Raw genomic sequence first — 26,162 nt, 5'->3', positions numbered from 1 at the left:
CTAAATAAAACTTTCATTATTCCAGCTCGTTGTGAGTACGTGGTGTCAGTACCTGTTAATTTTAATGATTAAAAAATTTGTTTACAAAAAGAAATATTGCCAGGGTTATATGTCGGAAATTGCATTGTAGAACCAAAGAATGGATTTTGTAAAATCAGTCTAATAAATTCATCTGAAACTCCTTTAGAATTAAATACCGAAAAACTCGAATTTGAAAACTTAAATAACTATCAAATTATTAACCTTGTTTCCACCCTCGAGTCAAAACGTATACAATCTTTAGAGGAACAGATTGATACAAGTCACATGAATTCGGAAGAGCACGATTCAATATTAAATATTTGTCGTGAGTTTAATGATTTATTCTATTTAGAAGGTGACAAATTAACACACATAAATATAGTGGAGCATGAAATACCTATAATATCTGACAAACCTGTATTTGTAAAGCCATATCGGTTGCCCGAGAGTCAAAAACAGGAAGTGCAAAATCAAGTTCAAAAAATGCTTGACGATGGCATAATCCAAAACAGTCATTCTCCTTCTAATTTTCCAATTCTAGTTGTTGCAAAAAAACCAGGTCCCGATGGAAGCAAAAAATGGCGACTGGTTGTTGATTATAGGAAACTGAATGACATCACTGAATCGGATGCTTACCCATTGCCTAATATTACAGAAATACTGGACCAATTGGGGAATTCTAAGTATTTTTCTGTTGTGGATCTTGCTCATGGATTCCACCAAATTCCTATTTCAGAAAAAAGCAGACGTTTAACAGCTTTTTCTTTTTACGGTCACTATGAGTATTGTCGAATGCCAATGGGGTTGAAAGGAGCTCCAGCTACTTTTCAGAGATTAATGAATAATGTTTTAGTAGGTCTCCAGGGAATAAAATGTTTTGTCTACTTAGACGACGTCATAATTTATAGTAGTTCTCTACGAGATCATAATTCAAAATTGATAGACATTTTTTCTCGTCTTAGACAGCACAATTTAAAACTTCAACCTAGTAAATGTTTGTTCTTGAGAAAAGAAATCAACTACCTTGGGCATATTATCTCTGAAGATGGGGTAAAGCCCGATACAAAAAAGATTGACGCAGTATTAAAATTTCCTACTCCAACAACTGAAAAAGAGTTAAAATCATTTTTAGGTCTTGCATTGTATTATCGACGTTTCATCAAAAACTTTTCTCAAATTGTTCAACCACTTAATAATCTCTTGAAAAAAGGTGTGAAATTTGAATGGAATGCGTTATGCGAAGATGCATTTTCACAGTTGAAAGGAAAATTACAAAATTAGTAAGTCCGCCTATGCTACAATTTCCTGATTTTAATAAAGAATTTATTCTCACAACGGATGCAAGTCAATTCGCTATAGGTTCTATATTATCACAAGGTTTTTGGGGAAGCGATCTTCCAATTGCTTATGCTAGTCGTACACTAAATAAATCTGAAAGAAATTATTCCACAATTGAACGAGAATTACTAGCCATTGTCTGGTCCGTACAACATTTTAGACCTTATTTATTGGGAAGGAAATTTACCATTGTGACGGATCACAAACCACTTGTTTATTTGTTTTCAGTTTCAGATCCTTCATCTCGTCTTTTACGATTTAGACTAAAACTAGAAGATTATGATTACAAAATTATTTATAAACCCGGTAAGAATAATAAAGCAGATAGCTTGTCACGAATTCACCAAATTTCAGTCAGACGCGATTTATACAAGAACTTTTTAAAAGAAATTGAGGATTGTACTGTTATTAACGATAACGTTGTTGATACAGATCAAAGTTTAGATGATGTGCCTAAAGAAACTAATTTGTTTTATGTAACAGATCGTGAATTTTCTGATAAGACGGAATATTACAATAGCGAATATGAGTTGAAATCTCAACAAGCTCAATTACACAACATAGCTTATTTACAGTCAGATGATCGATATTTTATTTACCTTGTTACTAAAGAAACTAAAGCTCATAAATCATCTTACGAAGATTTGTTTTATTCCTTACTCAATTTGAAAGATTTTTGCTTGACTAAAGGTATTTCACAACTGGCTACTACTACTAAAAATTTTAAAGCAGAACAGTTGCAGATCAATACAGTTAGAACAATGATAAAATATATTTTTAAAAACACAAACGTAAGCATTAGCCTCTATCATAAAAATGTTCATAATAATCTGACCTCTGAAGAAGTGCAAGAAGTACTAAAAGAATTTCACGTGACTCCCACTGGAAGTCACGAAGGTGTGAACAAAACTTATAACCGAATCAGACAATACTATAAATGGAAAAATATGTTTAAAGACATTCAGAAATTTATAAGGTCATGTTCACAATGTCAGAAAAATAAATGTTCAAAACGTACGAAACTACCAATGGTCATAACAACAACTTCATCAGTTCCTTTTGAGAAAATATTTTTAGATGTGGTAGGTCCTCTAAATCAGTCCGAAAATGGAAACAAATACATACTTACTTTTCACGACGACTTAACCAAATTTTCTATAACTATTCCGTTACCAAATCAAGAAGCAAACACAATAGCTCATGCCTTCACCACACATATTATTTGTCAGTACGGATTGCCAAATTACGTAGTCACGGATCAAGGAAGTAATTTCATGAGTGAAGTCTTTAAAACAACTTGCAGTATTTTAAAAATAAAACATATTTGTTGTACTAGTTATCATCCGCAATCGAACGGAAGTTTAGAAAGATCGCATAGAACTCTAGTCGAATATTTGCGAAATTTTATAAATCAAGATTTGACAAATTGGGATGAGTTTTTGCCATATGCAACATTTAGTTTTAATACCACTCCGCATACTTCGACAAGTTATTCTCCTTTTGAATTATTATATGGTAGAAAAGCGAAACTACCTTCGTCTATAACTAGAAGTCCCGAAACGTTTTATAGCTATGATGATTACTACAATGAACTAAAATCAAGAATGCAACATAGTAATGAAATTGTTCGCAAAAATTTATTAAATAGTAAAGTCAAGTCTAAACAATATTATGATAAATATATAAAGGAGCTTGATTTAAAAATTACTGACAAGGTATATTTAGTAAACGAAGAAAAATCGGTAAAACGAAAAAACTGCAACCTCTTTATAAGGGGCCATATGAAGTAGTGTCCATAGATTCCGATGTGAATTGCACTATTAGGATAGGCAAGAAATTGGGAGTAGTTCACAAAAATAGGTTAAAAAAATGTATTGAGTAAATGATACATATCTGTACTTTTCTATCTCTTTTCTATTTCTGTGAAATTTAAAATTTAAGATTTTTGTAAACGTAAATATTATTGTTGCAGGGTCAAGGTTTCGATTCAAAACCATGACCTACCTTAAAATAAGTCATGTTATATTATACTGATACGTCAGCACTTTCATTCACGCAGGTGGTCTAGATTCATATAACTATACAAGATACACATTAACGTATTTTTTATCAGGATAAACTTTGTTTTGTAATAGTTATTCCACTGATTCATCCTCGTAATTACGATTTGTTAAAAATGTCAAGCCTTCCAATACACTTGTCAGGGTCGAATTTCATTTTTATTCAACCACAAAAGCCGTATTTAATAATATTCGAAACATTTCAGACAATCGCTGTCTGTAAAGTCAAATCAGTCAAATTCATTTGAATTTATTCTGGACAATATTAACACCTTTGACATTAAACAAATAACTGAAAGTGAGGTATATAACGCGTTAAGACAACTGAAGCCTACAGTGACAGCAGGTCCGGATGCTGTTCCTTCTTTTCTGGTTAAGGATTGTGCTGCTATTTTGTCCAAGCCATTGTCTGTGATCTACAATTTAATAATAAAGCAGTCAATATTTCCGACTATCTGGAAAGAATCACGAATTGTCCCAATTCGCAAATCAGGCAGGAGACAGGAAATCACTAACTATCGACCCATTACATTGATAAATAATTTTGCCAAGGTTTTTGAGATTGTCCTGCATTCCCGTATGTACTCACATGTTGCTAACTACCTATCTCCGCGGCAGCACGGTTTTGTTAAGGGCAGATCGACAGTTACAAATTTGTTCTTAAAAACACAGTTTCTAGCAGATCGTCTTGATAGGGGAGGACAGGTCGACTGCGTTTATGTCGATTTTTCAAAGGCGTTCGACCGTATTAGTCATGAGTTGTTGCTGCATAAGATGATGAGTTTTGGTTTTTCCAAATCACTAATTCTTCTTTTCGATTCATATCTCTCAGATAGGTACCAATATGTATTTTACAACGGTCATTCATCTGACAGGTTTATTCAAATATCGGGTGTTCCACAGGGTTCGGTTTTGGGTCCTTTGTTTTTTAACATATATGTTAACGACATAGTAAAACAGGTCAATATAGAATGCCTATTATATGCGGATGACCTGAAGATATTTCTTGAAATTAAATCTCCTGACGATTGCCATGTTCTTCAGCGGAATTTAGATTTAATAAATGAGTGGTCCATCACCAACCAAATGCCGTTGAGCAAGGATAAATGTTGTATTAAAACGTACTCCAGAAAGTTATCCCTAATTAGTTTCAATTATAGTTTGCAAGGAGTTGATTTAAAACGACCTGAATTCATTCGAGATCTTGGAGTTACATTTGACTCAAAACTTAGTTTTGTTGAACACATCAGGATAATAGAGGACTCAGCTAACAAATGTCTGGGATTTGTCATCCGCAATACCAAAGAATTTCAAGAAGTTCACATTGTGAAATTGTTGTATTTTGCTTATGTCCGCTCCCGACTTGAGTACTGTTCTGTGGTTTGGAGTCCTATTTATCAGGCTCATATCAGCACACTAGAGAGAATTCAGCGCCGTGCTTTAAAATATATGCTGTATATAATTGACGGCTTATATCCTCTTAGAGGAGTGCCGAATCAAACTCTGTATGAACGTCTCAATGTCAAGAGCTTATTGTCTAGAAGAAGCAATGCCTACATTATAATGTTGCATAATATAATTAGTTACACAATTAAATGTGAAGATTTGATTGCTATGATTGGACTAAGAACACCTACTATGAATGTAAGAAATTACTTCTTATTTGAGCAAAAATTTCCTAGATCTAACGTGATGAAAGCGTCCCCGTTTTATCAAATGCTAGAAAGCTATAAAAAATCTCAATGTAACATTGATATATTTAATTGCAAACTGAGAGAGCTAAAAACAGGAATTAAGAAATAAAAGAAATTTGCGAAATAACTGATCCGCACTAATTGTTGTATTTTGTTCTAGAATATTTTTGGTATGATTCATCTTTTTATTTAATCTCTTTTTTTTAGATATATTCACCTTCAAATAATTTCAATTCTTCAATTTTTTCTTTTTTCAATTTTTTCTTTTTTTTTTCTTCTTTTTTTTTCTCGCCTCTTCGTTATTGGGCACTCAGCCTGTTAAGAGGCGTAATCATAATAATAATAATAATAATAATAATAATAATATTAATAGATCCTGTACGACAACACTATTTTCTTTTCGAATAATTCTGAAATTCAAGAATGCTTAAAAATTTCAAACAACTACATTTGTAAGCAATCAGACCCTATCTACTTAGTGCACATGCATGGGGGTTGTGAGTCGAATTTACTAACTCCTGTTGATAACATATCTAAATCTTGTGAAACACGAGTAATGAAGCTATCAAATACCATTTTTATACAATTGGCTTCTCCAAATTCGTGGTTGGTAATTACGAATAAAGAAGAGTATATAAATATTAACTGCAAACCATCCGATCAACGATATGTTCTTTCATTAAATCATACTGGCATTTTGAGATTAAATTCGAATTGTAGCGGTTACACAAAATCACTAATACTAAATACACAAAATTACTTCTCGAGCGAAATCTTCACGAATTTGATTCCTCCATTAGATATTACAGATTCAATTCATATAAATATGTCTGAATTTGGAAATTCCCAGTTGTCAGAGCTGTCATATAATCCTTTAGTGATCGATAGAAATAATATTCAAAAATTGAAATCAATAAGCGTAAAAATCGACGATTTAAAACGCATCCAAAAACTTAATTATTTAGAGAATAATCAAAATTCGCATAAAATGCACATATTTTCAATGTATGTGTTATATTTGTTAAGAATTGTTGTAGCAGTAATATTTTTTTTTGCGGAAGATTAATTTTTGTAGGAGGACCACAAGCAACATGACTAGACATGACAATCTGGAGCAGCCAGTTCCTGCTGTTCGTTTTATGTTGTGAAGGGGTTGTGACTTAGACACATATATTTCGATTTCCCGTTTATTTCACTGCCCACATAACAAAACTTACAAGACAATTTTATACATGGCCATAATCACATGGCAACTTCTTCTCTACCTTACACACACTCTCTCCCTTGTCTCTTCGTTGACTCCTCTCCTCTATTTATCACTTCCTCGTAACGAGGGCAACTGACCATATTCTTACAAAATACAGAGGAGTCAGCGATTACAAAACATTTGGACAAGCAACCTAATTTAATATAGCTAACAAAACTATGGCGAAATGAAATTATAATGCAACAATAATGCAACAATAACCTACTTTACTTTACAACAATGTATCATTTACGAGAAATCTTTAGCCGGTATGGATTACCAGAAATATTAGTTAGTGACAATGCAACCATCGTCAAATCAAATGAATTTAGAGCATTTTGTGAACGAAATGGTATTAAACAACGGATGATTACATCAAGACATCCAGCCACAAATGGTCAAGCAGAACGATACTGTCAAACATTAAAAAAAAAAAAATTAAATGCATGATGAATGAACCCGGTGATTTACACGCGAAACTTTGTAAGTTCCTCCTGCGGTATCGAGTTACTCCGTTATCTTCTGGACAGTCACATTCTGAATTCTTCTTAGGAAGAAATAACGAACCAAGTTAGATTTTATGAGACCAACGGAATCAGCAAAAAAGAAAAACAAATCGAGTTTCGAGAAACATTTTCAAGTGGGCGATAGAGTTCAAAAGTTCAAAGTTATAGAAGTATGGAATAATTACAACATGTATTGGTAATCTACACTATTTAGTAGAACTAGATGATGGTTATGTAATTAAGCGTCATTACTAGAGAGCGGAAAATATGCACCAAAATTTTGAGAAATATGATCATATGATATGCACCAAATTTATGCAAATATGCAGTAACTTTCTTAATATATGCAGAGATATGCAGATGCATATGCTCCAAAAATTAAAAAAAAGCGAACTAAATTTATAAAATACAAAAACAGGGTTCCCGAGCTTACGGTTTATTACAAAAAATACATAAATCACAGCGCAAAGTGTTTAATTACTCTCACTAACACATAAATCACGTTTTTAAAGATAATATTCTTATACTAAAAAATAAATCTAAATAGAACAAATTAAAAAATAGCAGTAATCCACAATTTATTTTTTTCGAAATATTCTAACAACAAGTTTTTCCGGTGATTCTAAAGTAAGTATAAGTATTTGCAAATAGAAAAACTGCGTACTACGTCCACAGATGTAAAAATACTTACCGGTTTAGGGCAGGCGCGACAAAACACATTTCGTTCTTGAAAAATAAGTTCGGGAAAAGGTTTAATCCATAAATTAATTTGAGTTATCTTCGACATATTGATTCACCTGTATCCCTTTAAATGCTTTCAATACAAACTCACGATGAAAAATAATAGTATAACGTTCCTTCGACCACCACTTAACCAATGAACAAAAATTTTGGGAATGAACGGTATTTCCAAAAGTAATTAGAGCGCGAATTTACCTGGAAGGATGGCTTAACACCCAGTGGTGTTTCCAAACTACCATAAAACTCAAACCTTTTCTAGTTATTTGAAGCTCAGGACAATATTTGCAACATGATTCATAAAATTTCGTCTTTCTAGATAAATTGCGATAGAATGACGATAATTTTTTTTCAAATTAGTACAAAAATTGATAAAAATGCAAAATATGCACCCGTTTGGTGAAATATGCAGCAGAAGGCAAATATATGCAAATATGCAATTTTTTTATAGCTGTATTCATTTTTAATTAGCATGATTCGTTCACATATTAAATATCAAGACTTATATGCAAAAAATAACGGATATGCAAATTTCATAAAATCCGCTCTCTAGTCATTACAATCAACTTCGTTCCTGTAATGTGGAGAAGAAAATGAATATCAACACTGGAACAGGTTTTGGCACTACCTTGGATCTAGAAGTTGATTGTAAGAATTCTCCAAACACCAACATTCTGATTCAATCAACAGAAAACACACTAAATCGAGAGCTCATTCAAGAGAAAGAAATTAGGTCAACAGAAGAACATATCGTACCGGCAGGAGTCGAGTCACTATCAGTTATTGTTCAAAAAGATGATCAACTTGAACAACAATTTATGGGTCCAGAAACAAGCGTACAGCTCGCGATACGTCGATCTACTAGAACTAGGAAACTGGTTCAGAGGTTAATTTTGTAATCCAAATATTTTACTGATTTGAACTATGAAATTAGGGAGCCAAGACTGTTATCTATATTAATCAAGTTACAATGTTAAAAAACAAAAGACAATATTATTATTATGTTTAGCGTCGTCTTCGTTGATTCACTATAGTGAATCAACGAAGACGACGATGTTTAGAATAATTTTCAATTCTGACATTTCAATGAAATAAAGAATAATATAAAAAATATTTATAAACTGTTAAATACACAACAGTTATCATACCCTTTTTACCTTTTGAAAACAATGTTTCGTCTAGAAGAATTTTGCTTTGCTAGTTGATTTGCGTTAGTTGTGTAAAAAATTGTAGGGCTATCGCGTAGAAAACAAAGTGAAAAATGCCAAGACGTCGTCAGCCGGTTCATTTTCATCAACTGAGTGAGTATGAGAAAGACCGCATTGTCGGTATGAGAAAAGTCGGTTTTTCAATAAGGCAAATTTTGAAACGTATAGGCCGTAGTGTTTTAACGGAGTTGCAGTGTTGGAGGAGGTGATCTGACGAAGGAGTACATGAGCGAATTCATGGATCTGGTCGTCCTCAAGGAACGTCAGCACGCGAAGATCGTCATCTACGAATTGCTGCCCTACGAGACAGGCGTTCTACCACTCGTGCAATTACAACTGACTGGATGGCTGTGTTGCAGCATACGTTCGCAATGTCATCAATTTATCGCCGAATGAGGTCGTTTGGGTTCATATAGACCATTTCTTTGCCTCCAATTGACACCAAGACATCGTTCTCGTAGGTGCAACGAGCAAGCAAATTGGAACTACGAATGGAATCGGGGAGTGTTCTCAGACGAATCCCGGTTTTGTCTTTGGGCTCATGATGGGCGAAGGGGGGTGAGGCGATTACGTGGAGAAAGCCAAAATTTGAATTTCGCTGTTGAACGCCATAGAGCTCTCACACAAGGCGTGATGGTTTGGGGAGTAATAACGCAAGGTGGCAGGTCCCCTCTAGTTTTCATTCAGGAAAATTTGAATGAAAGAGGAGACAATTGAAGTTTCTTACTTCAGAGGGTTAGATCGACACCTATTTCAGCAAGACAATGCACGCCCACATACGGCAAGAGTCACAACGGAGTACCTTCACAAACATAATGTTGAAATTCTCCCCTGATTTGTCACCAATCGAACATGTGTGGGATATCATGGGCACGCGTCTAGGTAACTTGCAGCATCCCCCGAATAATTTAAATGACCTTCGTATGCGGCTTTAGAAAGCTTGGGACGAGATCCCACAGGACAACATAAACCATCTTCTTTCAAGGATGCCTCGTCGACTAAAAAAATTTTAGACTTGTTTATCATCTGCGAACAGAGGACCGGCGTTACTTTTGTTAAGAGTTTTAAGGAAAAACACAACTGTGTACTATTTAACAACAGTGGACTGTGTAATATCTGATAATAATAAAGTCATTGTTTATGATAAATTCAATATTTAACAAAAATTCAGATTCAGAAGTTCAGTTCTAGCCGTCACATAGTGCAGACGTGCGTCGGTGCATCAAAGGCCTTACCATCTGTTGTTCCGTTGTGTAATTTATGACAGTTCCGGACCATCTGTGAAAGTTGTCATTGTCTGATTTAAACGGATCTGTTTTCTTCAGTGACTTTCTTCGAAGTGTATCATCCTTCTTTTACGAAAACATGATTCCATGCAATAACTGTTTGAAAGCTTCAGCTGGTGCTCCAGTTATACACTGTGATGCTTGCCGTGGGCCAATACATCAATCCTGCGCTCGACTTTCTGACAATGATATGAAACTAACGAGATCAAAATCAAGAAATGTCAAATTACTCAGTGCAGTGACAGCATTAGCAAATTTAAAGACTTTCAAAATCTATTATCATCTCTTAAAAATGAACTTTTCGACACGTTAAAGAAAGTCACACATGATGTAGATGCAAAAATCGATAAATTAAAAGAAGATATTCATCGGCATATTAGCGAACAGTTTGAACTGATTTGTCAAGAAATCAATGGTCGACAAGCTCGTAAACGCAATATCATAATTTATGGAGCTCAAGAGCAAAATGGATCTCTGCCCACAAATGTGCGTAAGAACAATGATGACGACCTAATCTCCGAAATTATCTCCACAATTGCGCCTACTGTTCTCTATGATATTACTACCATCCACCATCGAAGACTTGGACGATATAATACAGCAAACACCCGCCCGCGTCCCATCAAAATTACTTTAAGCGACGAATTTCAAGTACACAGCATTATCAAAAATGCTCACAATCTCAAGAAAAATGCCAGACTTTCCGGAATATCAATCGCTTTTGATCGTACACCCAAGCAGCAAGCTCATTACAAGGACGTTCGCACCGAACTACAACGAAGAATTGCCAGCGGTGAGAATAATCTGATAATTAAATATGTCCAAGTCCTACCAAAAATTATCCAAACCCAATCGACAAGTAATCAAGTTAATTTAAACTAATTCCACCCAAATACAGCAACAATTCTGGTCTTCTAACATGTTATTATCAAAATGTACGTGGTCTAAGGTCCAAGGTCGCAAATTTTTACAACTCCATTGTCACTACTGAATATGATATCATATGCCTATCCGAAACATGGCTTACAAAAGATATTAACGATTGTAAGCTGTTTCCATCAGATTTCAACGTTTATCGAGGCGATCGCAATGTTCCAGGAGTCAACAGAGGGGGAGGCGTTTTAATTGCTCTTAAAAATTTGTTGTGAAATTTTAAATATGGACTCAGTTACTAAGGTAGCTCCCAATATTGATATAGTTGGAATTAAGGTTTCTCTTAATGATGCCGCCGATTTTTACGTGATTGTATTATATATTCCTCCGTCTGTAAATTATCAAACTCTAACAACTTTCTTCGAAACATTATCCCTATTAGATTACTTTTACAATGATAATGTAATAGTGGTAGGAGATTTTAACATTCATGAATTTAATGACATCAACTCAAGGTCCAAATATGTTCTCTTGGTTAAAGACTATCAAGAATTATTTTCTTTTACACAACATAATAACTGTGTTAATAGTAATAACCGAACCTTAGATTTAGTATTTTCAAATAATATTGTTCAAACTGTACAGAGAGAAAAAATTCCCCTTATCGAAGAGGACGTTTATCACCCCACACTTTTAATTGACCCAAATATCATCAACCCCGAAGTTCATGAAAATTTTGTTAGTGATATTTCATCTAAAAAATATAACTTTAAAAAAGCCGATTATCTAAAACTCTATGAGCTGCTACAAAATGTTAATTGGTCATATTTAGAAAAATTTAACGATGTAAATCAAGCAACGGAAGAATTTTATAACAAATTATATAACATCCTTGATAGCACTGTCCCTTTAATTAAATCGGTTAACAAAGCTCAGTCAAATAAATATCCCCCTTGGTTTACCAAAGAAACTATTCAAAACATTCGGAAAAAAGTTCACTTAGAAAAAAATTCAAAAAATATAATAATCAATATTTTTATGAACAATATAGCAAACTACGATCATTAATAAAAAGGCAAATTTCTGAATCTTTCAAGAAGTATATTAGCGAAACAGAGGAAAACATCAAATCCGATCCAAAAAAGTTGTGGTCGTATGTACAAACAAAAAGGAATAAATCACGTATTCCGAATAGAATAAAAAATTCACTAAACGAAGTATTTGATGGTTCTGCAACTGTTGTTAATGCTTTTTGTGATTATTTCTCCAACGTTTATGCTGACTCCAATTCTGATTATAAGGCTTCATCAACTGATTTTGATTCCAATTTTGTAAATATTACCTCTCTCTCAGAAAAAGATATCTGCGATTCAATAAAAAAACTGAAAGCAAAAGTTACAGCTGGTACCTACCAAATACCTGCATTTGTTATTAAAGACTGTCGATCAGTTTTTGTCAAGCCACTCTTCATTCTCTACAATTTAATATTAAAAAAATGCTTATTTCCAGATATATGGAAACAAGCTCGAATATGCCTGTTTTGAAAAAAGGAGATTCTTCAATTCTAGAAAATTATAGGCCTATTTCTATCTTATCTAACTTTTCAAAAATATTCGAATCAATTCTTTACAAATATATTTACACCTCCATCAAATATAAAATAACTGACACACAACATGGCTTTATGCAAAATAGATCAACGAATACTAATTTAGCATGTTTTAGCCAGTTTCTCCATGAGAGTCTGGATTCTAATACTCAAGTCGATGCGATTTACACCGACTTTGCTAAGGCGTTTGACCGCATTGATCATTATGTTTTATTACACAAACTTCGTTTATTTGGATTTAGTGATTCCTTAATTGAATTACTCAAATCATATTTAATCAATCGTGCTGAATCAGTAGAATATAAAAATGTTCATTCTAAATATATAATACCTAAGTCAGGAGTCCCGCAAGGTTCTAACTTGGGTCCTCTGTTGTTCCTCATATTTATTAATGATTTACCTGCAGTTATCAAATCTCAAAAACTTCTTTTCGTGGACGACTTAAAAATTTTTCGGCAAATAAATAACATAGAAGATTCTATTATCTTACAAGATGATTTAATCTCTCTTTATAATTGGTGTAGGGCTAACCTGCTGTATCTAAATATCAACAAGTGCTTGATTATGACCTTTACTAGGAAAACTAAATATACTCTTCTATACACCTATAAGATTAATAATGCCGCACTCACTCGGAAGGAATTGGAGAAAGACCTAGGCGTCCTCTTCGATAAAGAACTGAGTTTCTCTGACCACATTCATACCGTAGTAAAGTCAGCTTTTCAAATGTTAGGCTTTATATATAGGAACTGTAAACATTTTGGCAGTACAGAATGTGTAAAAATTTTATATACTGCATTCGTTAGATCAAAACTCGAATATGGTTCACTAATTTGGTATCCGATCTATGACGTCCATATTAACCGCATTGAATCAGTACAAAGACACTTCCTGAAGTATTTATTTTTTAAACATAACGAATTTTATCCGCCACGTGGCTATAGTCAAACATTACTTTTGCGTGAATTTGAATGTTTATCCCTGGAAAATCGACATGCAATACACACAATTACATTTTTATATGATCTATTACATAATTTTATTGACTGTCCAATACTGCTAATGAAAGTGAACATTAATGTTACTAGGCTTAGTGCAAGGCATCTACAAACCTTTTATTTAAACAAGCCAAGAACCAACATGCTCAAAAAATCCCCAATTAACATATTATGTAATAACACAAATTTGTACTGCAGCAATTTCGATGTGTTTTTCGATAGTTTTAGTAGTATTAAACGGCTTCTGTGCAATAACTTCGGTAGCTGACTTATTAAAGTTCTATTATTATTCCATAATTATGTATAGTTATATTTTATCTAAATTTTAATTGTATAGCATAAACTAAGTAATACCAAACCTAATTTAAGATAAGTTTACCGTTTGTTCTATCGAATATTTATATCTTTATGTCTGTTGTTTGTTGTGTTATTTATGTGTACTTTTAATTACTTAATTTAAATTGTGCCATTTAGTAACATCTAATTTTAGTCTAAAATATTTCTCTATATTTAGCATGTTTATTAACTTTTTCCTGTATTTGGGTTAATCCTATTGGAAAATAAACTATTATTATTATTATTATTATTAAAAAAAAAAATTAAAAAGTAGGATGTGGTAGGAACGGGTTTTTGCCCATTGTCGTATTTTGTTCCAAATACAGGTGTGAATACTTTCGTGTAGGCAACACATTATACAGGTCATCGGCAACACAAAAATCGCACTGACAACAAAAATGTTAAGCAATTAATAACGGTAAAATTCAAAGAAAATAGAAAAAAGTTTATTCGATCCTTACACGAATATAAATAAAATAAATAAGTATCCTATAATAAGTAGGTACTCAAACTGTCCGCCTTATCCTTCTTCACACAGCGCTAAGTGCGGTCAAAATTTCTACGTAGAGCTTATTTGAAAGCAGAAGTACACAGCAATAAAAGAGCGCAGATACCAGTATTTGAAACAATATTCAACAGAATCAGAGGCGTCGAGAACGAACTTCCTTGACTCTTCGGACCTGTTTTGTAGGTTCTTATACTAACGCGAGCAACGTGCAAACCCCAATAACAACACTAATGGTCCGCCACTGACTCGTCCATACTCTTCACCCATTTTCGCGCTTCGCGCATTTATCCCTCCCACTCGATGTACTTCTGATTTCAAATAAGCTCTAGTCTAATTACAATTTAGGGTGTTATATGAATATCTGATCCTTTCCGCTCAATTGATCTTCACTTTGAATTGGAAGGGCTGAAATAGCATGAGCGAAATCGGTTTGCCCTCAAGATGTTAAAAACCGAACTCCGATTAATCTGTATTGTTGTTACTGTAGGGCCTGGACAAATAAAATAATCAGCTTATACTCATAATCTAGAAAGAAGAAAAATATTGCTCTGTACCTCGATTTTTTTAACCAGTGGAAAACTGTCACATACTGCTGTTAGTTTTAAGCAACATCAACAGCTAGTGTTTTAATAGAAGTGACAAAGAGAACACTTAGAGGATTTTGGCATTTCGGCTAAAAAATAAGATGAAATAAAATGTCATTTATTCAAAAACCAGACAACGACTTAAAATAAACCACAATCAATGTCATAGCCTTCAAGTTCTAAGTTAAATTTATATAAACACAGTAACAAAGGAAGAGTACAGCTAAAACGTTACAATATTATTGATGATCTTAACAAGGTCTGCATTATTTAAAATCGTTACATGGTCGCCATCTATTGTAACCACTTGTGCTAAATTGTCACACATTTTTGATAACTGGTAATCATGTTGGTCGTCAACCATGGGATATTTTGCCTTGAATAAGTGGACGAATGATTTGATTTTCTTGTTCCTGAATGTATAATTCATCATGGCTTTCAAACGTTTATACAGAGTAACTGGTGCCTGTCTATCTAGCTTGTGTTTGTTAGTTGTTTCTGAAGGTATCAGAGCCAGAGCTACATCAATACGTTTTTCTAAATCTTTGGCCTTTAACAATGCTTCCTAAAAAACCAATAATAACTATTGATAACAACTAAAAAATATTTATGTTTGCCTGATGTTCTGAAAGTACATCGAAAGGAATTACGAAACTAAAAACTTTGTTCAAAATTGCCATTTCAAACTTCACATCGTCCTCACTCCCAAACATTTTTTTTACAGCAGATCGTGAATACGTTGGCGAACCATCTATCAGAATAACCGTGCCAAAATTACCTCGTTTTTCCAATAAACTAATAAGTTCTAATCCAACTACTGTTCCAAATGAATAACCGATGATGAAAAATGGAACATTTTTGGTTAAGTGACACTCAATGTGCTAAAAATTGTCATAATTTTGAAACAAAGGAAACAAGTAGGAATCTAAAGCAAACCGGAATCGTATTTTCTGCAATTTCTTGAATACAGTTTTCGGGATATTGATAGTTATATTGTATTCCTATGACATGAGCTTTCAAGGAACGGGTCAAAACTTCTAAGGGTGTAAAGATTCCCTCGCCACCTGGTAACACGAAAACTATTGGAAGTTTTTCACTGGATTCTACTTGGCTTGATAATTTAACGGTAGGTAAGTGACTAGTTTCCTTATCAGGAATATGCTGAATAAGCGAACTCGTGCCTTTCTCTGCTTTTGTATAATTATCATTTATGTTCAGCTTTTCTCTCTCCATTTCAGTCAATCTAAAACAACATTCGAACTTTGTAAGCAACTGGATATTTCATATATTAATAATAAAATGGTTTGTGCTTATAGCATATTACTTTGAAAATGTTAAACTTCGAACATCTTTGGAAGTTACGTAGATTTCAAAATCTTTTTCCAAGAGTTGAATAACTTCTGTGCCCATCATCGAATCCATACCAAGTTCTGCAAAAGTCGTATATTGACTTATAGTTTTCATGTCTTTTATTCCTAAAACATGAGCAATTGCGTCTGTAGCACTAAGAATGTCACTTCTGTGGTGTTTTTCAGCAACAACCATACTAGAAACAACCGGATAATCATGTTTTAACAACACATCTAACACTTCGAGACAACTTGAAATTTTTTGTTGTAGAGTACCACCAATCACTAACTCTTTATTCTCTTTCTGCATCTTCGCTACTAAACCAACCTTTGAAATAAGTGCAATTTAAAGAAATTTGATAAGTTATTGTTATTAGTTACATCACCGATTGCTCCCCATTGGATTGCTACAGCAGGCAATCCGTCTCGTTTTCGGTTTTCACATATTCTTTCCATAACAGAGTTTGCCATTCCATAGTTACTCTGACCCATATTACCGCGGCCACAAGAAAGTGAAGAAAACACAACAAAATATCTAAAATATGTCGTATAAAAACATGCGAAGTGTTGGCGTTGAGGGACAACCTTAATTTTGGACATAATTTTCTACTAACTTTGTCCAAGTGTACCGTAGCTCTAGCTTTTGGTATTAACGAAGTTAGAAAATTTTCTTTCGTCTGATCCTCGAATAGTGCATCTTGAAGAACAACAGCCAAGTTAAAAATTGCATCGATTTGTCCCAATTCGTTCGCCTCTTTAATTAAATTCTCACATTTTTGTTCAGTTGTCACGTCATTAGTGCAAACTTTAACTTGGACACCGTAGGATTTCCATATGCTAAAATAGCTAATTGAAACCAAAATTTATTAGAACCATATTTTTACTTTATTCTTTGCTGATGGTAGCCACTCTGAAGTCCCAATCTTGAAGACAGTACTAACTTTCTGGCACCCCTTAGAACTAACCAGTCACTTAGTTCGAAACCAATTCCACCTAGACCACCAACAATGACGTATGTGTAACGCACGTCACAATTAAACCTTCAAACAAAAGTGGTAGTCATGATTCTGTACTTAACTATAATTGCCACTTCCACCGAGATCCTCACGCTAGGAAAATTTAGAACAACATTGTAAGGCAAATTGTATAGTAATTAAACCAATTTTTGGTTGCTCAAAAATTGCAAGAATATTTTTATTTAATATTGTTTCTAGTATGACGGTGACGGTGGTCGAGTCTCGTTTGCTGAAGAAAAGCCTGAAGTCTCGATTGCGGGGTCCAGAAAAACCTCGAAACGGCGTTTGCGAACCATCCAGAGAAATGTATGGGTTTAAATAGAGGCCGTCGTCGGGAACGAGGTAGTCTCAGTCACCGAGTCCAGTAACGACGGATGTTAAGTTTCCCACGCCGGTCTTAATTATCGATCATCGTAACAATCTTATTTGTAAACGAAACAGAAATTACTTTTAATGTGTCCCAAACAAAACTAGACCAACATCTAGTCGTTTTAGTTGTCATTAAACATTATTCTATTCAAAAATGCAGTAATATATGGTAGTGTATGACTTAGCATCTCGAAAACAAATTAAGCAACTTACCGTGGATTCGAACTGATTTGTAGTTTATCGACAACGTCAGAGTTCCTATTATCTTCTTCACTCCGAAGTTTAATCAAGATCCTCCCAATATGTTTACCTGTCATCATATATCTATACGAATCCTCCACTTCAGATGCATTAAACAAAATCCTAGGTAGAGGTTTTACAAAACCGACTTTGATTCCCTCCAGTATGTACTTTATCACTTTTGACATCGTTTCCGGAGCATTGTCAAAGAGTTTATCTACTAGTATCCCATGAAAACTAGCTTCTTTTTCCATGAACAAGAGATTTAAAGAACTGTCATTGGCCATATCGTATTTGCCTATTTCCAAAAACTGCCCCTTTCGTGCTAAACATTTAACTGAAGCTTGCAGCTTATCCTCACTTAAAGAGTTGAGAATAAAATCAACTCCTCTACCTTTAGTTTCTCTTTTGATCATTTGTTGAAATAAAGTGTCTCTTGAGTTTCCTATGTGGCTAACTGGAATTTGAGAGAAATGCTTTTTTAAGTAGGCTCGTTTTTCTTGATTTCCAACAGTTACGTAAATGTCGCATTTATAGTGAACACAAACGTTCAAAGCGGCCAATCCAATACCACCAGTCGCAGAGTGAATAAGAATTGAACAACCTGGTTGTATATTTCCAACCTGTAAAAGAAAATAGGTATTACTGTAGTACATTTGAAGCGATATGTCTACAAACGTACCATTAAAAGAGCATTTATAACAGTAGAGTATACAACAGGAACTGTGGCTGCTTCTTCGAGGGTCCAAGATTCAGGTACTTGCCAAATTAAGCCAGGATCAACAATAACGTGGGATGAGATCCCTTGATTAGAAGTAGTTCCAGCAATTCGGCGTCCTCTACAATTCAGTTGTATGATTTCTTACTTAAAGTAAAAGTCAATCCAACCTTAAATCCTTTCCTGAGAATTCAAATCCTACCAACAATTCTTGCTCAATTCGATGGCTTAATAACACTTCAGGGTTCACACGAGCAGAGGCAGCCATTATATCTTTAAAGTTCACTGACGAATAATGAGACTAGAGAAAATTGTCAATTTTATACATCACGCGTGTGTCGTACTGTAACTTACCAAAGCCAAAGTTCGCCCTCCTTCGAGGGGCACGTCTTTCTTTAAAGGTCCTTCCAACCATTCAAAACTCGATATATCTCCTCTATTTTTGAAATACGCATATGAGTGTTCGCTGTAGACCTTGGCTCTTTCTTCCAAACGGAGATGTCGGTAAGTTCCCCACGATCCATTCTTATAAATATTAACAGCCATATTTTTACTGACTTGTTTAACATAAAACAAATGTTGGGGATCAAACTTCGGAGCACCGTCCATTATTAAGAAACACTTCAGTAGGTTTCCTTTGGGTTCTCGCCTGATGCAATTTATCAAACCCAATATTCTTTCAGGTTCTCGATTTGTTCCATAAGCTATAATACTTTTTTCGAAATTTAACGCGTTTTGGAGTTCCGTTATCCAGTCAAAATTACTCGAAGATACTTCAACGTGTTTGGGCTTAACAGTTTCCTGTTTTCTTCTCAACAAAATAATTCTTTCGTACGGTGTCTTATAGTCTGTGAGAATTTCTACGTCATCGTTATCTTTTTCTAGTCTAAAGTTTATCTCCTCCCGTGTTAAGATAAATCCGTTTTTGCTAAGAGGTATGAAAAATTGTTTCAAAGTTTGTGACTGTTGTAAAATTTTGCTGCCAACGTACAAAAGTATGTCACTTTCTGGTGTTAAAGTAACCATTTCGAATTTTATGCCAGGTATATCAGAGTTTGATGCTTTTGTCGAAACGGTAAGATCAGGAGTAACTAGCGCAACATCCTCTAAGGCTTTATGGACTAAACACAATATATGTTCAGAATTGGTATCAGTAAATTCGTCAATAATTTCCACAGCTTTAAAACGATACTCTAAACTATTTTCTAAAATAATTTGTGTATTGATTCTCACAGCTTGTTCCAAATCTAAAGTCGTACTATTTGGAACGAAAACGTGTTTTTCCAAAACTGGTTCCAATCTTGCTTTTTTTCTAAAGGTAGACTTAACGTAAACGCCGTGTATTTCAACTCCACCAGATCTAAATGAATTAAAATTTTACCGTGACTGTATATTACTGGATACCTTATTTACTTAATCAGATTAGAGTTTTTGTTAATATATGCAGACAGAAAACACTGTTGTCCATTTTGGCTTTCGACTACTTGTTTGTGTTTGATGGGGTCAATGATAATCTTCTTAATGCCAGTGGGAACGTAAAGCAGTCTCGAATCTGTTTCAAGAATTTTAAGTTGAAGCATATTATCCATAAAGGTACCCCAGTTGTCGTCCCACTTAATTAAACCCAACGACGCATCTACATTATATGTTTTTATAGCTTTGAACAAACCGCTACAAAAGAATTTTAAAAATCTGCATTTTCCTAAAAACCACTGACCTGTGATTATAGCCCCTTAAATGAAATTCTCGGTAAATATCGTCTTGTTGCAACGTCTTCAATTTATCATCTTTCAAAGTATCATTAGACGAAAGGTTTATTTGTTGCCGATCTGAACTCGAACAAGTGGTGATACGCCCTCTAACTACCAAAGAATTTTTTTCGAGGATTTCAAAATTCCCTGTACCTCTTTGCAGCATTACGAGAAGATTTAGGTAACCAGTGTTAGGCATTGTAGTAGCCCTTATAAATTTGCAGTTTTCGAATTTTACAGGCAGAGCATCAATTGTTTGTTTTCGAGAGTGGGCAAATGTTTGCCAAGCCAATCTTAGATATTCGGTAGCAGGGAAAATATTCCGTCCTAGAAGTTTTTTTTTCCAGTTAGTAAGATAAAAGTTTTATTTTAGCTTACCGTTGATAACGTGGCCTTTCATGAACTCATATTCTTCGTTTGCATATGAAATACTATACTCCATTTGTTCATTACCAGTTGAAGTAAATCTTTTAAACTCGTATATTTGCCACGACATTTTGTGATCCCACCGAATGAAAGGTGCAATCATGGAGGTGTTTCTACTTACAGGGAATTCCACTTGAGGGAAGATTTTTTGAACTTGAAGAAGGTAACCTTCTTGATATAATCTACAAATTCAGTATATAGTTTTCAGATTTCAGAAGTTGTAGTTTTTACCTTCCTACTACATCCAGGAAACTCACTTTACCATTTTGTATCAGTAAGTTATCTTTATCGGTGATCGGCAGGTCTGAAATGTTTAGTATTATCGTGCTTTTAGATATATTATTGAAATTTTCAAAGTTGTAGTAATCATCTTTCATAAATTCTTGATTTTTCAAATAAGCTGAGTTTTGTATTGTTGGAAAATTCATGTTGCTTAATTTTATCGCGTCTAATACGGCATCTTCCAGTTGAATAACTTCATTGCAATATGAAGACACAATTGTGCCAAAGACATCACCAGAAACACTGCTAGGAAACAATTCTAATTTTTTGAAGATATCTACTAAGAGTAATTGTAAACATATTGAACCTAAGATATTTTCATCTCCTTTTGTTTCCAATTCTAGAATCTCTTCAAGTGTTTTTACGTTATTAGCCATCAAGATTTTATTAAATCTTCAACCAAACATTTTTTAGTCAACAACCGATAAAGAGATATACACTCACCTCGTTACGATGTCTCTGAAAGCTACAAATTGCAATAAATAAGAACCTAGTAATTTAACATTTTCGACAAATTTTCCAAAAAATATCAGCAAGCGTGGTTGCTTAAAAGGCAAACGTTTTGATGACGTAGATAGAACACCAGTTTTGGAAACTATTGCATATCCTCGATATAAGTGATTTGGAATATTCTTCCTATATAATTCATGGAGAAGACCAACATATTCTGCATCCAAGCTTTTGTTGCTAAAGTCGTTTAAAATTGTCAAAACGGCTTCATCAGTGTGTCCACTGACGCAAATTAATCTAGGAACATCATCTTTTGGCAGTCCACCATTGATTTTGGGTTTTTTAAACCTTTGCAATATAACGTGAGTGTTGCTGCCCCCGAAACCAAAGTTGTTAACACCTACAATTGTATCCTGTCCTAAAAGCTCAGTAGCTTCTGTCACAACTTTCATTCGATTTTGTTCAATCCCTTCCAGCCCTTTTCGAAGTCTTTTCAAGTTAATATTAGGTGGGATAAATCCGGTTTCCATTGCAATCAATACTTTTATAACTGAACACAGACCGGATGAAGGTTCTGTGTGGCCCATGTTTGATTTTACTGAGCCTATGAGAAGTTGTTGTTCACATTTTTTCGCCAAAGCCTTATCTATAGCCTTCACTTCTTCAGGATCACCAGCTTTAGTGCCAGTACAATGTGCTTCGAAGTATCTCAGTTTTGAAAGACTAATATTACTTTCTCGATATATCTCAGTCAAAAGCTGTTCTTGCGTTAGCGATGAAGGATGTGCTATCCCTTCATTTTTAAAACCGTCGCAATTTCCTTTCACGTTAATAATTTGTGCGTAAATTCGTTTCACGTTTTTAGACTTTTGGAGGAAAAGGCATACAGAAGCTTCGCTTCGGACGAAGCCATCAGCATCCACATCGAACACTTTACAAAGACCGTCGTTGCTCAGCAGGAACGAGCTAAAATATATTGATGTAATAAGACTTATTTATATACAAGAATGTTATATCTTAAATAATTCAGACGAAAATATTATTCGGAATGCTTTTCTTATATGACTCATCTAAATATAACTGAGCCCTATTAATCTTCCTATCACTTGAAATCTATCACATCAAGACATCAATTTTATACTTCTGTAGTTGTTGGAATTTATTTTTTGTCTTTTTTGTATGTATGTATCTAGTCTCATTTCCCAGTCCGTCGGTATTTTCTCATCTATCCATGCTTTATTGACTGCTGCTAGCAGCATCTGTGTCTCTACTTCCCTCAAGTATTTAATCATTTCCCATATTATCTGGCCTGATTCTGGCACCTTTCCACTCTTAATTCCTTAATTGCGTTTTTGAGTTTTTTCTATGTTATTTTTTCTACAAGTTGATCTTGATTCGTCTTCCTTTTTTTAACAGATCTTGGAACTGTTCTTTCCATTGTTCCATTACTTTCCTTTCATCTGCTATAATTCGTCCGTTCTTGTCTAAGATGTTATTTCTTTGTTTTTTAACTGTTTCATCCAACCCCACAGAGAAAAATCACACGGATTGAGATCGGGTCAACGCGGGGGCCAAGCTACTGGGCCGTTTTTACCAACCCACTCTTTAGGAAAATGGTTATTTAACCATGCAGTTACCGGCCTAGCAAAATGTGGTGGTGCTCCATCATGCAAGTACCACATGCGAAATTGTGCACCTAGAGGTACTTCCACATCTAGCTGCTCTTCCAACACATTGTTTAAAAACTCGCTTTTGGTCTATTAGGTAAAACAGAAGATATCGGGCTCTTCTTGACACGTTCCAAAATTTGTTCTTCAGCTTGCAGTATTCTTTCGGTCGTATCGCGCCCACGCGTTTCGATCAGCCACACCATCAAGCGCTGCCATTGCGATATACTATGTATGTATGTATTATGGGTTGCATAGGAATAGAGAGTTGATATATTAAATTAGTGAAATGGGGGCGTGCATTTATCATCCCTGAAATCCAGCATCAAGTGTAACAAACACTCAGGACAGTACAACTATATCGACACGCTCTGAATTGGAAAAATTCACCATTATCAAAGACGTTAACCGAACACACGACGGCAACCATTTTTTATTGGACACATTTCAAAATCACCCTGTGTCTCACTCACTTAATACGTTTAAAGTCACCATAATTATAACAACTTCATTAATAGGATTTGGATTAGGAAATTATCTTACACGTACGTACCCATAAAACTGCATTGTCGTTCCAGGATGAAGAGTTAAGTTACAGCAAGCGACTATTGCATTTTCGCATTTGCCGTTTCTCATAGCTAAAAATGCCGAATGAAGAGCATTCCCAGAACTACTACAAGCGGTGTCAACTGAAAATGACGGTCCTTTTAGTTTCAGATGATAACTAAGACGATGAGCAATTATCGATTTAAGGCATCTGAAAGTAATCATTATTGCAATGAAGATTTGTCTTATTAAGCTATATTTTTTATATTAATTGTTGCTAAAATGTGATTTGTAGTAATCGACAAGGGCCTTAACGGACACATAATAATTTTGTTACCCCACCTTTCGATTTTGCTCCAGAAATATTTTACTAGAATAAAAAACAGGGACGTAGAGAGGTCAGGTAAACTATTTGCAAATAACGCTTAACAAAGACATTTGATTTTCTGCTGATTTATTTAATTCATTTATTATTTACGTAACTATAAATTGAAAAGCATTGCTAAAATTTGCTTACCCTGTTATTGCAAAGTTTTGCGGTCCCTTTAGGTTTATGAGGATAGGATTTTCAGCATCTGACCAAGAAAGACCCAAAAATACGCCGGTCTTAGATCCTTCTAACTCTGATGGGTTTATTCCAGCATCCATAATAGCTTCAATAACAGTTTTCATAATAACTCCCAAACCAGGGTCCATAAAATTAGCTTGACGGTAATGCAGTCCAAAATACCCAGCGTCAAATTTGTTAATATTATCAATGTGACCACTTTTTTTCGGTACATTGTCAACGTCAACTTTCCATCTTTTTTCGTTTTCCGAAACCATCTGCTTTTTGTTAAATAGGTTATCGCGAAATTCGTAAATATTTTCCGATTCTGGGAAACGACCTGATACCCCAGATATAACCACTTCTTCCCCAGGGGGTGGAGATGATAACCAACGACCATATTGAAAATTGGGATTTGATGATTCATTTTCTATAGTTTTATTGAATTCCATTGTCCACTTAAATATAAAACGATAAAAACTTGGAACTGATTTCGTAGAATACGCCACGATGTATGTGAAAATGTGTATAACAACCACATTTATAAAGTGCATAACGGAAATGAAACGGAATTTTTAAGCATTTTGGTACATTGAATTGTCCCACTAGGACGGCTTTGAATTATTTATATGTTGACTTACTTTAATCAATATCACAATTTGTAAATACCGTCTGCAGTTTCAAGGCGTTTTAAAATTTTCAATCGCCAGAATTATACTAAATTGGCTGCATTAGACTTCCTTGAACAACAAGTACATGACAAAAATACGTGGATATTATATAAAAGGTAGTATACTCGCAAAAATATAGAGTTCCATAAGAACTAAACGTGGGACTGGCCAGTTTTAACGAATATTCGATGGTAAATAATGACAAGAAATATAAAAACAAAATGGTCTAAAGTTGTTTCGACAGAAGTACTTTCGAAGATTCTTTGTCTAATGAAAATCCCGGACGGTAGACAGACGGACAGATGGACAGACAGACAGACGGAAACGGGAGACAATACTTCCTTCGCTTACGTTCGGGAAATAAAAATTATATAGTCCAAAGTTATTTGCAGGGAAGAATTGTTTTTGTATCGTTTTATTTTGCTTTAAACTTTAATTTTATTAAATTACTTTGTTGTGTAATCGTTTTAAATTTCTTTTTTTTTTATTTTAAGGACGTCATACTCAAATAAATAACATCTTATAATCTGATTTATGATTGAAAAGACAAAAAAGGACACTATTTAATGTATTGAAAACTTATACCATTTTGTATTTAAAAAAAGAAAATTGATGTCATTTCCGGCGAAAGTGAAACCAATACGACGGACGTAATCTATCCATTTAATAGACTGTGTTTCATAATATACCTATTGAACATGCCAAATTTCAATTTTTTAATTTTTTGGCATATCCGGTATAGTAATTTTTGGTAAAGATCAATGATGTCAATAACGTGAGACTATATCAGGATTGACTTAGACTAATTGTCCTAAAGGAAAGCATTTTAGACATTCGTCGCAGTAACTCAATTAACTTCCCTTTGAACTTTTTTATCATTTAAATACAATAGTAAATTGATTTTGCATATCTTGACAAAAACATATTTTGTGTGTAAATTACTGTAAATATATTTGCTAAATGCTTGCGTTAAAAGAAGGGGGAGGCCTAGAGAAATTTTTGCCTCCCCTAGATCTGGACCAGTTATAATTAACCAAATGTGAATTAAAACATCGAAAATCAAAATAAAATGAAATGTTTGTTTTAAATTTTGAGTACTTACAAGTGGTTTTAATTTCACTTGCA

At 34.2% G+C, this 26,162-nt stretch overlaps 1 protein-coding gene across 1 annotated transcript; it reads right to left on the bottom strand.

The window, feature by feature from the left end:
• Positions 1–15,107: 15,107 nt before the first annotated feature.
• LOC135138697 (fatty acid synthase-like) lies at positions 15,108–24,867 on the bottom strand. The gene is made up of 18 exons (XM_064068677.1): positions 24,337–24,867; positions 23,827–24,030; positions 21,601–22,572; positions 21,106–21,549; positions 20,827–21,056; positions 20,415–20,775; positions 20,111–20,368; positions 19,052–20,057; positions 18,868–18,998; positions 18,662–18,818; positions 17,953–18,602; positions 17,239–17,394; positions 16,940–17,191; positions 16,736–16,889; positions 16,330–16,682; positions 15,942–16,248; positions 15,623–15,886; positions 15,108–15,570 (listed from the first exon to the last, which is right to left on the bottom strand). Exons 1-18 carry the CDS (start codon positions 24,816–24,818, stop codon positions 15,229–15,231), a joined length of 6,723 nt encoding a protein of 2,240 aa, XP_063924747.1. The 5' UTR covers positions 24,819–24,867; the 3' UTR covers positions 15,108–15,228.
• Between the last annotated feature and the right edge of the window lie 1,295 nt (positions 24,868–26,162).

Source organism: Zophobas morio, unplaced genomic scaffold (genome assembly GCF_036711695.1).
Source record: "Zophobas morio isolate AGI-343-1 ecotype UQ-CSIRO unplaced genomic scaffold, CSIRO_AGI_Zmor_V1 ptg000030l, whole genome shotgun sequence".
NCBI lineage: Eukaryota > Metazoa > Arthropoda > Insecta > Coleoptera > Tenebrionidae > Zophobas > Zophobas morio.
This window is presented reverse-complemented; position numbering and strand designations above follow the sequence as displayed.

Bases quoted from the DNA above. Each gene is read 5' to 3' on its own strand.
- LOC135138697 (XM_064068677.1), bottom strand. From the start codon at position 24,818: ATGGAATTCAATAAAACTATAGAAAATGAATCATCAAATCCCAATTTT. The intron at 20,776-20,826 runs GTAAGCTAAAAT...AAAAACTTCTAG, and splicing joins GAAAGGCCACGTTATCAACG to GACGGAATATTTTCCCTGCT. The intron at 18,603-18,661 runs GTACGTTTGTAG...TTTCTTTTACAG, and splicing joins TTATAAATGCTCTTTTAATG to GTTGGAAATATACAACCAGG.